Source organism: Silurus aristotelis (genome assembly GCF_946808225.1).
Source record: "Silurus aristotelis genome assembly, chromosome: 10".
In the NCBI taxonomy this organism is placed as follows: Eukaryota; Metazoa; Chordata; class Actinopteri; order Siluriformes; family Siluridae; genus Silurus; species Silurus aristotelis.
In genome coordinates, this window is record NC_139583.1 from 6,951,990 (window position 1) to 6,964,345 (window position 12,356).

The window sequence follows — 12,356 nt, forward strand, 5'->3', positions numbered from 1 at the left end:
CTTACTTCTGTAAATAAACAGAAGGATGAACAGCACTGTATATGGGGCTGCTAATTTAGTTATAAGAAATACTTATCTTAGCACTTTATACACCAAATGTACTGCTGTACCATCTATTTGTTTGTACCTGACCTTGATTTAATCAAAAGATGCTCACCGAGTACAGACAGCTGGGCACCAGTAGCCCCGTTGCACCAGTATATAAACATCTAGTAAAAGATCTATCGATGCAAAAATGTGTGTGAAAAATGTGTTGACAAAAATCTCAAACACATAAGGTTGGGAACATTTTCATTATGTAAGCTTCTCACGGTTTCAGCTTTTAGGAATTTGCTGAGGGTTTTTCTCTTAATTTTTCACTTTTTGTTGCAAAGCCTCACGTAGTTTCTTGAACACGGCAACAATGAATAATTAGTGTTCAACAATTCTATTAAACGTAGCCGTGAATTCTACTGTCGTTTCAATTTGATTTCATGAATGTTTGTTATCTTTTCAGAATTTTTCAATATTTTTCTTCCTACCACCTTGAAGATGTTTCATCCAAATTTTAATAATGCATTGGATAGTTCTTAACAATAGTTTGTAGTTTCAGTGATCTTTTCAGCTGTTTTGTTTGCTTGTGCAGGCCCAATAATCATTTAACCCTAAAAGTAAAATTAGAGTAAAACACTATTAACATGAATGACTTAATGTTTTAATATATTTTCCTTTAAAGTGTATTAAATTATTGCCAATGATATATTCTCTTTATTTCAGAGATTTTCTCTCAGTCGCTCTGTTTCCAGTAGTCACTGATGGACAGTAACAAAGTAAATGTAATATGTTACTCCGGTCTTCAAATTCTGAACTTCTATGTATTCCTAGATACCGTCTATCCTCTGCGGGTGGCAGATCCTTTTCTGTCATTGCTCCAAACTATGGAACTCCTTACCCATTGCACTCAGAACCATCACCACTTTGTCTGAATTTAAATCAAGGCTTAAGACCCACCTTTTCAACCTCCACTATCAGTAAAAGTATTAGGAGTCCTTAATTTTTCTGAAATGTGGTGTATGTACCGTGTACTATGTAGAGTTCTGTCTCTTGTACTGTATGTTTTTGTGTTTAGTGCTGTCTTCTGTTATTATCTCATGCAGCTGCATGTGATCCTTCGTCCTGGGCAAATGTCCAACGAATATGTATATATATGTTAAACTATATTTCATCTGTCTTGAAATACTGTACCTTGTAAAGCGTCCTTGAGCTTGGGAAAGGCGCTATATAAATTAAACATATTATTATTATTACTGTACTTATGTAGCATTTTCACGTTTCTGTACATTACTTAGTTGTTTCCATTTGGAAGGACTTTTACTTTGACTTCACTACATTTCAAAGTCAAATATCTTTTTACTCAACTACAATTTGCGAAATCAGTCATTTCTTTTTATTTACGAGTGAAGAAAAACTTTGAACACACAGCAAGTCACCAATCAGGATTGAGCACACGCTCTGGTTTAAACTTGTTTTGATTGGCGCTTGGTGGTATCTACTTATCACCAACATGCAGTTCAGCGTCAGTTCAACAGCAAGCAGAACATTTTGAGAGAAATAAATGATGGAAGAAACTCCTGACTCGAACTCACCACAACACCTGTGGCATGATTTTTTAAGTAGTAAGAATGTTTTGGGCTCATGATAATTTTAATAGATATCAATCAGTGTTTCACTCATTAAGATTATTCTATTAGTAGATTGGTTGATAAGAGTACAATTTTTCCTTATGAGTCTTTTCACATGAAGTGACTTTTGTGACAAAAATTATAATCGGAACATAATAGAAAATAATAAATCATAATACTTTGAAAACTTAAGTAAAGGCAAATACTTTTGTACTTTTACTGAAGTGAAAGTTTAAATGGAGCACTTTCACTTTTACTGGAGTCATATATTACTTACTGTATCTCCACTTCAACTAAAGTACATGGTTTGTGTACTTCATCCAACACTGCCAGTAGTGTATGTTTATATTAGAGTTCATATTCCAGCCGTCATGTATTGCAGGGGTCAAAGAAATCTGAAACCCTCAGAATCAACAGTACGGGCACCTGTAGCTTCAAATACATGACAAAGAATCTGTTGTTTTTACATCGCTGGACATCGTGGGGAAAGGTCTGATTAAAAAATAAACAAAAAAACACTTTAAAACAGCTGTTACACTTTCTAAAGGACTACTTATACTATTATTTCCAGTAATTCACATAAAACACACACAATTTGCCTTAATTTCCCTAGGAAAACCGTAATGCATGGGGTTTCAGTGAACTCAAAAGATACTACAAATATGCATCCTGGGTGGACTGTATTTATGTCATTTTATGAGTTTAATATCGATGCCTTTGCTAGGGATGATGTATGTGGGTGATGCAGTTGTGGCTGCAGTAAAAGAAGACTTGTTGAATTGTGTTCACTGGGTTTCTTGCTTGTGCAATGGCATTCAATCTCGCTGTATAAGATACCTGTCTGTAATGTAGTATAGGCCTTCTGTAGGACACTACTGAAGGCCTAAGTGTGAAATGCATGGCATGGCCCAGCACTATCTTTCCACGTCAAGTGGCATTAGCTATTTAATAAATGAGAAGCTTCTCACTGCATCAGGGAGGGTTAAATAACTTAAAGCTGAAACCTATTGCAGTGATTATGTGGTAATTCTTCAGGCCATGGAGTGAATCTATCAGCTCCTGTGGACTTCCTGCTTGTGCCTGTAGAGGGCGCTAAGTAACCCAAACACTTACTAGAAAGACTGGGTAAATCCCAAATGACTGTTTTGTGAACGAGTGCACTAGAAAGGGTGGAAAAGCTGTCACTCTAACCCAATATGTAGTGCACATATATAGGGTATAGAGAAGCGTTTGGGATTGTGGATCTGGAACGGAATCGTGTGCGCTTCTTCCGCTCTAAAGCGTCTCGTTGCGTGGAAACAGGCTGAGACTCGCTCAGAGACAGAGGGGGTGTGAGACTGTTTTATTGATCATTTTCATTAAAAAAAACTATCTAATTATTACATTTTTATTATTCGGAGTCTGTATTTAGTGCTTAGAGATGACTTTCTCTTACAGATTAGCATGCTAGCCTGCTAGATAACTCATGCTAGTTAGTGCTAACTGTGGTGAGCTTAGTGACTTCACATCAATACAAATAACAATAATCGGTTTTATTCGTTCATGATGGATAAATAGATAGATAAATAGATAGAGAGAGAGAGAGAGAGAGAGAGAGAGAGAGAGAGAGAGAGAGATGTTATTTTCCGGTTATTGGTGTTTTTCTCTCTTTTTTGTGGGTTGATGGTGAATCCTGGTGAACAGGAGGGTTGGAGATTCAGGTGTAAACACTACCTGTACTGGTTCATCCTGAAATCCTGAACCAGAAGATGGCGGGTGATGTGAAGCGCATTCCGGATTCAGAGCAGGAGAAATATGATTCAGATGAACAGGTGAAGATTATCTGTCTCGGGGACAGTGCTGTGGGCAAATCCAAGTAAGTCTTCATGACACTTGCTTCATGGTTCGATATATTGCACAATTTGATATATTTCTACATAATCTGATTCGATATTTTTTATGATCTACTTCGATTTAATTCATGATCAGTTTCATATATCTGATTCCATATATTTTGATACGCTTTGATATATTTGACAGTTTCTCTCGATATATTTTACAGTCTGATTCGATATATTTCATGATCTGATTGGATATATTTTACAATCTGATTGGATATATTTTACAATCTAATTCGATATATTTCATTATCTGATTCGATATATTTTACAATCTGATTAGATATATTTTACAGTCTGATTCGATATATTTTACAGTCTGATTCGATATATTTCATGATCTGATTCGATATATTTTACAATCTGATTCGATATATTTTACAGTCTGATTCGATATATTTTACAGTCTGATTCGATATATTTCATGATCTGATTGGATATATTTTACAATCTGATTCGATATATTTTACAGTCTGATTCGATATATTTTACAGTCTGATTCGATATATTTCATGATCTGATTGGATATATTTTACAATCTGATTCGATATATTTTACAGTCTGATTCGATATATTTCATGATCTGATTGGATATATTTTACAATCTGATTCGATATATTTTACAATCTGATCCGATATATTTCATGATCCACTTTGATTTAATTCATGATCAGTTTCATATATCTGATTCAATATATTTTGATACACTTTGATATATTTGACAATTTGTCTCGATATATTATACAATCTGATTCGATATATTTCATGATCTGAGTGAATATATTTTACAATCTGATTCGATATTTTTCATGATCTGAGTAAATATATTTTACAATCTGATTCGATATTTTCATGATCAGTTTCAATATATTTCATGATCCGATTCCATATATTTCGATATGCTTTGATACATTTGACAATTTGTCTCGATATACTTTACAATCCGATTCGATATATTTCACAATCTGATATATTTCATGATCTGATTTGAAATCCGATAGCGACTTAAGACATACAGATGAACTGGTCATATAATATTTTTTCCTATACACTCATAATCTGTCTTTCCCTTCTTTGTGCCTCACAGGTTAATGGAAAGATTTCTAATGGATGGATAGTATCCTTTCATACACATCTACAGCATCTCCATCACCGAGGCTGCTGTGATTCACATCTTGATGCATAGCCGACGCTGCGATACATTGAAGAAACATACGAACAGCTACCTATTCGATGCGAAACGATTCATCCTTATTACGATGCAGTGCGAGCCGATTGCAATTTGACTCAACACAATGCGATTCAGTGGAAAAAATATGATGTCATACAATTCAATATGGATCTCAATCTATGGTTCAGACTGACAGCAATTCATGCATCGTACTCAGGTGCATACTGACTTCTAACGCATGGGCCTTTCGCAAATAGGCCTTTGTAGTGCAAATAAATAAATCCAGACATTATTTTCCTGTTCTGGCTCCAGGAAGACGCAGCTCTACCTCTGCCATGTTAATCTGTATTCTATGTGACAGCCAGGACACCCTTTGGTTTAAGAAGTGCTGTGATACGTCATATTCACATAGCAGCAGCGGTGCTGAGCGAGAAACGGTTTAGCGAGGAGAAATCAATTTATTCATAAAATATTAGTCACAATTTTTTTTTCTAAATAATAAAAGTATCGCGCTTCAACTGATAATTATATATAAATAAATTGCTTTTTCCCGATACAAATATGTTAAAAAGCATTGATACAAATGCCAACTTGTGTCCGATGTACATCGCTGAATCGTTCCATCCATAGTGTACAGAATTTTAGGTTTTATATCTATTTTAGTTTTTGTATAACGGCTGTATGACCCTTAACATCTCTCTCAGTCGACCTCAGCAGCTGTCCACTTATGCACTGACCTTATACAAATACAACACCACTATCAATGGCAAGCCTGTGCTGGTCGGTGAGTTCTTACCAGAAAACTAAACGCATAATCAGCAACTTTACCTATAAAGTCTAACATAGATATCACATGTTGTCAGAGATTATTTATAGTCACAGATTGTGTAATAATCAAACGTTATATATTTTGATATTGCTTTCTGAGCACCAGTGATTTATTTATAATGAATTATAGCCATCAGAAAAAGTGATATTACTGTGGATATGCTTCATCTTTTCTTCTTAATATCATCTTTCTGTGACAGATTTCTGGGACACTGCTGGCCAAGAGCGCTTTCAAAGCATGCACCCGTCCTACTACCACAAAGCACACGCATGCGTCATGGTAAAAACACGGTTAATGCTCACATGTAACTTAGAGTCAGCACAGCATCCGATATAGTGTAGACACAGTGTTCCCAAACAACCGTTGTGACCCTAAAGCCTTGAGTAACCTACGGAAGCAGCACTGACAAGAGGGTCTTTATTATCTTCACACTCCTCTCATGTAGGGTCTACATCTGGAAGATTTAACACTGACATTACATCCTGGGCATGAAATCCCTGTTTTTCAGATTTCCAGGCAAAGCTGTAAAGTGAATCGATTTCATGTGCAGTGATGTTACAAACTCTACCAAGATTCAGTGTTAATCTTTCCACTGTCCTACTTATTATTGTCTTGTCTCATTAGAGTCTCACGAAAACTCTCGATCTTTCATTCAAAAGGATTTACTAATCTAGAAAAGGGAAAAAAAACAACAACAGAGGGTTGGTTACATGAAACCCTAGTTAGTGTTGTACTCAAGTGTGTTGGCACTTTTGGTCAAATGATCCAAAATACATCCCAAAATCAACACACAAAAGGTTTCCTGACCACATACAATCATCATTCTGCCATGGACATTCCAGTCCCCTGATCTGACCCGTATATTAACCCTGTGTGGGGAACTGAACAGGAGAATCCACCTGTGTGATGTTGACATTGTAAAGATCTAGAAAGATTCTGTATGCAGGAATGGACCCTAATGGAACTTCAGCAGATGTGATAGGAGAAGACTTGGAGACTCTTGACGAAAGGGAGGTGGCTAAATAGAATTGACTAACCAGGTTCCAATAATTGTGTCACATATATCTAAAATAATATATTTTTTTCTTTTGTGAGTTGTGTTTACAGTTATTTGTTATCCATGAGGGTATTTTTGTGAACAAAATATAGTTTTAGGACACTGGGGTCAGAGAGCAGATCAGGTCAACCATGTTACAACACCCCTGGAGCTCTGAGAGTTAAGGGCCTTGCTCAAGGGCCCCAAGAGTGGCTGCTTGGCGATACTGGGTCTTGAACCCTGACCGCCTCCCTTATTTACAAATAGTCTTTCTAACCGTAATTTATAAAACAATGAACAATGAACGGGTTGTAACCCGATGTTTTAGGAACCCCCTAGTGGAGGCATTATTACACGCAGTGTATTCATTTACGCATGTTCAGCAAATATGCCAATATTTGTTTATAGGTTTTTGACGTCCAGAGGAAAATAACGTATAAGAATCTTTCCAGCTGGTATAAAGAGCTGAGAGAATACAGACCTGAGATTCCCTGTCTGGTGGTGGCAAATAAAATCGATGGTGAGGAAATTCTTAAATTTTAAAGATTACTCTTTCTACCATGTTGACGATAATAATGTCTTTGTCTGTTTCTCTCTGTCTCTCAAGCGGACATGAGAGTGACACAGAAGAGCTTTAACTTTGCTAAGAAGCAGGGTCTGCCCTTCTACTTCGTATCTGCTGCTGATGGAACTAATGTGGTCAAGGTGCGATTTAAGCTCTTTCGAATCACAGGGTTATAATTCAATTCAATTTGATTTGTATAACACTTTTAGCAATAGAAATTCCCCCAAAGCGGCTTTACAGAATTAAAAAGAGTGCAAATATAAACATTAATGAGTCCCAATCGTTTTAACCCGAATGCACGAGCCAGCGAGCGACAGTGGCATAGAAACAAACTCCCTGAGATGGTATGAGGAAGAAACCTTAAGTGAAACCAGACTCATCCAGGAACTCATCCTTATCTGTGTGACACCGAATTTCCCTGTATTACAGTTCACAATGTGTGCATTTAAATCCATTATATGTATTATAATATGGAGGACCTTCAAATAATCCGAGCCTGATTTATTAAGTGCTCAATAACATCAAATATGTATAGACGTTTTTCTGCTTCCTGTAAAAAACAACAAAAAGTGTTTTCTAGAAGAATTGTCATCATGGGAAATTGCACTGTGGTATCTCAGTTATGTAGCAATCTGCATCTTTTTTTTTTTAAGTGATAAGAGAGAGAAAAAATAGAGGCTTGTTTATGTACTAATGTGATAATACTGATGGCAGCTTAGCTCTAGATTTCCCAATGATATTACACTTAATAATCACAGCACATCTTCATATGTTCCTGTACACAAAGTGTTTTATTCCTTAGAAAACTCACTTTAATGATGCTGCTGCTCAGACTATTTACACACCTGAAAGTTGAACTATAATCATCAACAAAACTGAAGGAATCGACAGCAACGTTGTCAAGAATTAACATGCTGGATAGTGTTTCTGAAGTGACACATTAATGATCCTAAGTCTTTCTGCAGGTTTTTAAAGATGCCATTAACATGGCTTTGTCTTACAAAAAGAACTCCAGTGACTTTATGGATGTGGTCATGAGAGAACTAGAGGTGTGTGTGTGTGTCTTCGCTCTATTGTTTTTTTTTCAATCATTTTTCTGGACAGTGATCACTTATTTCTTTGATGTAGAACTTTGATTTGGAGGGCAAAGAAGATTCAGAGGGTGATGATGAAGAAGAAGAAGAAGAAGAGGGAAAAGCAGCTTGATTTCATGGCTGTTTATAAAACCACGGCTGCTCACCAACCGTCCTGAAGAGTTTACATTCCATTTAAAACTAAAGTAAAACCCAACAGGGACTACGCTCTACCTCATGTGCCGGATCAGTTCCCTGGAACCTGCTACACTAAATGTTCAATGCATAGACGGTGCATGTAATAAATCTTTGTGTGGCTTTAGAAGGTCTTAGAGACAAATGCTATACATGTACAGTACTAGGTACAGTGATGTTTGGGGGTTTCACTGATTGTTCACACTCTGGATGCAGCTGTTTGGGAATGTGTGTGTGTGTGTACATTAATACAGCAATGGTAGCATGGTAGCACCGGGATTTGAACCCATGACCTTCCAAACCGTGAGCTACCACCTCCCTTTTAGAGTTCCTGCTATTTCATATTTCACATCAGTGATCTCAATGGAAAGCCTTGATAACATTATTGACATTTCACATTATTTTCTTTTTTATAATTTATTGTTGAAATTTATGCTAAATTGACTTGAATTGCATAAAAATAAATGTCCAGCCCATAATAATTCCAACCCAGCATTAAAAGGGTGCATAAATAGCTCATCATTTTGTACAAACTGTGAAGTCATGTGTGTGATTTCCAAAACCTCACACACACACACACACACACACACACACACACACAGACTGACCTCTGTCTGGTGGGAAACAAATATTTATGTACTGCGTGTGTGAATGGAACTGGAAACGCACTCGTTGTGGCAGCATATTAAAGCATCGTTCAGAGTTCATTTAAAGAGCATCTTGTTATGTGCCGCAATTAAACACTTGCTTGTATTTAGCTCGTGTGTGTGCTGTGGCTTGATGTCCTGTGGGCCGAATGTGGCAGTATAATCAGTACTGTTCATAAAGTCAGACTGCATAATCAGAAGTAATGTGGCAGACTTTGTTTAGGGAAACATTACAGTTTCATTTGTCTTACAGTGTTTGTTACTTACTTTAGAATCCAGGGTGAACTGTGTTTATCTGGAATTAATACAAACACACAACATATATAATGACAGTATGATAAAGCAAGCGATTAAGGAAAAAAAAAAAAGATAACCAGTGCATTTCTTGCCATTTTTATTGTGCTTTTGTTGGTCAGGAAACGAGTGACAACTCTACAGAGCATGGTAATGTTAATGATGTTGATTTATTTAACATTTCACTGAACCGATCTTGTTAAATATAGTAAAGTTACAAAGAAATCATTTCCATTCTCTCTTTTTTTCATTTTTTTTTTCTTTTTAAAGAGGATCAAATTTGTCTTGTATCTGAGGCGCATCACTGAAGAGGAAGGGAGAAGGATGTTAAACGTCGCTATCTTACGCAGTCATTCAGTCGAAGGCTTACTGGAGTTCAGCCAAAAAAAACCAAAACTGGTATTCAAACCACATGAAAAGCCATAAGCTAGATCAATTACAAGTTCAAGTAACACTCTACAAAACATAAACTGGTATCTGGGAAAAAAAAAAATGCATTAAACATGATAGGAAATGTCTGGAGTTCTCAAGATTTCCAGGAGGTGGCACCATAGTGCTGTTCTAACAGCTTTAAATCGCAAAAAGAACTAGCGTCAATGAATAGCTATAAACTAATCACTTTTTGGCACATTGTTATTTTTTTCTTTTTGTCTTTCACGTTTTAATTACTAAGCACTCCATATAGACACAAACACAAAAGTAAATATTCCAGAATTGGCCACGGGGATGTCGTGTGATAGGATATGAATATGGCGGACCAATAGAAGGAGATTACTGGTGAGTGTGGCACGAAGCCTCAGAGCGTCAAGAGATGAGCTGAACTACATCAATTACAGACACTAATCATCTCTTGCTCTGAGAAAGAGCCCTGTATGAGACAACCAAATGCCAAACATTGTACATCTTGCTCGTAATTGCACGACCAGATTAAAATCGCTGATCGAAAATTCATAAAATGACTAAATGCTGGGATTCAGTTCGATATAAGAGAATCGTATTCAGTGTTAATGCATATTTTCAAGTCTCATAGAGGCTCAATAATGATCTGCAGTCGAGAACATGAATGTAAGTCACAGTTTTCTCAGGGTCCTGATACTAAACCAAATTTTCCGTCATGCCATTCTAGCGCTTAATTAATTTATGCAATATAGTAGCATTGCATTAATCACATTTCTGCTCAACCAAATCCATTACAATGGGAGGTTTTACATCAAGAGATCAAATTCCTTGAATGTTTAAACAATCTTCTTGATACTTTCCTATTATTAAAATGCATGAAGTTTGGTTGTCCCTTTTCTTACAAGCCACTAGATATTCTGGTGCTTTTCTTCACTGCTTACATGCGGAGACACTAATCATTTGACAGACATTACAACCAGCAAACCGCAGATCTTTTTCATGTAATTGACTGGAAAACATGAGATTTTTTCTCGCCACAACTGCAAATTAAAAAAAAAAAAAGATAACTTTGAAGGCATGGTTTCATTTGCTCCAGTTAAAATCCTGCACGCTGAATTAAAAAACCGTGCAAAAACCAAAGTGTCCTGAACATTCAACCCCTTAAGCCTCTAGTTATGATCCTTCAACATTTACTGAGCACCTCCTGGAAGTGATGCTGGAATAATGAATGCCACAAAACCAGTTGCCAATCAGATCAGTTTGCTAAAAGGGCACAGTGGAAAACACTCAGGTTTAGATCAGGACTCAGCCAATGTGATGAAAGGGGGTGACTCTGAAATGATACAGCCGCCAAAAGAGAGGTCTTACAACACAGTGTTCTTTCTTGGTGCGAGGGTCATGGCTCCATAAAGCTTCCTCAGAAAGATGAACTGGTTCTACAACAGAACAGTTTCCTTGGCTGAATATAGATGGTGAGTATGGATGTTTTCACCACTTCTGTTTTGTTCAGTGTTGGTTCTTAATAGCAGACAAAGTGTTAGTGTGTATGTGTTGGGCGCACAACACACACACACACACACACACACACACACACACACACACACACACACACACACACACACACACACACACACACACACACACACACACACACACACAGAGAGAGAAAGACAGCTGTCCACTGTATGCACATTTGCCAGTTTTAATTTCTATCCCTTCATTTCGCCTTATAGTCTGTGTTAAACTGATATCAGATGCGTTTTCTTTGCGGGATGATGGAGGGATGGAGGAAAGTGCAGACACAGAGACATGAGAATGGATGGCTTGAATGCTAGCACCTAGTTTTGTGCAAATCATCCCAAACTCAGTCCATACAAAGAATAAAATCTTTTTCACCTTTTTCCACAGGTGGTTAACTATGCATATATGCCAAACATTCATATATAGATCTATATATTTTTTTTCAATTTTTATAAAATTATATGAAAACTATATGTACATTGCTTGTGATTAATATAAAAAAACAAATAATTCATAATTTGTCCATATATACAGTTATAAGTTTGGAAAGGACATTTCTTTTTTTTTAGCTTAACCCTTTAGGTCATTCTAAAATTCATTCTAGGTTAATTGATAAAAATTATTCTAAGCATTATATCTCACAAGCTACAAAATCCACATATACTATGGGGCTTAGCAGAAAAAACAATAAAACAAATAAATAATCAACTCAAATGAAATGACCAAATGCTTCAGTGCTTAGAGTTGTAGAGCCCCTGAGCCACACAAGCCCCTGTGTAGTGGCACAGAAAATCTCTTACAATTATAGAGTCTGTCTTCAATTTTTTTTTTTTACATTGCCCAGTAGCATGTAGCAGAGCTACCGTGTATGAGAAACACATATCTTGTCCCACAGCGGCCCCATCATAACACACGCAAATACACACAGACACACACGTGCACCTTTTTTTTTTATTGCACAGCTCATTTCTAATTCACCATATTAAAGATGGATTTTGAGTTTGAATAAAATTTGATATAGAGGAGTTTTATTGTATGTAAGTGCATGAAGAGCTGTTAATAGCATGACAGAGATGTCAAGTACTTTG

The 12,356-nt window shown here is 36.5% G+C and overlaps 1 protein-coding gene across 1 annotated transcript; it reads left to right on the forward strand.

Annotated features, from left to right (window-relative positions):
- Positions 1-2,840: 2,840 nt before the first annotated feature.
- On the forward strand, positions 2,841-9,576 carry rabl2 (RAB, member of RAS oncogene family-like 2). The gene is made up of 9 exons (XM_083551819.1): positions 2,841-2,990; positions 3,345-3,516; positions 4,626-4,655; positions 5,414-5,493; positions 5,738-5,817; positions 6,983-7,094; positions 7,182-7,279; positions 8,105-8,188; positions 8,268-9,576. The coding sequence occupies exons 2-9, from the start codon at positions 3,410-3,412 to the stop codon at positions 8,343-8,345; spliced, it is 669 nt and encodes a 222-aa protein (XP_083407945.1). The 5' UTR covers positions 2,841-2,990; positions 3,345-3,409; the 3' UTR covers positions 8,346-9,576.
- Positions 9,577-12,356: the final 2,780 nt, after the last annotated feature.

What these genes read in the sequence shown, in the direction of transcription:
- rabl2 (XM_083551819.1), top strand. Translation starts at nt 3,410, where the DNA reads ATGGCGGGTGATGTGAAGCGCATTCCGGATTCAGAGCAGGAGAAATAT. An exon ending in AAGCACACGCATGCGTCATG is followed by an intron (nt 5,818 to 6,982) that starts GTAAAAACACGG and finishes ATTTGTTTATAG; the next exon opens with GTTTTTGACGTCCAGAGGAA. An exon ending in TGGTCATGAGAGAACTAGAG is followed by an intron (nt 8,189 to 8,267) that starts GTGTGTGTGTGT and finishes TCTTTGATGTAG; the next exon opens with AACTTTGATTTGGAGGGCAA.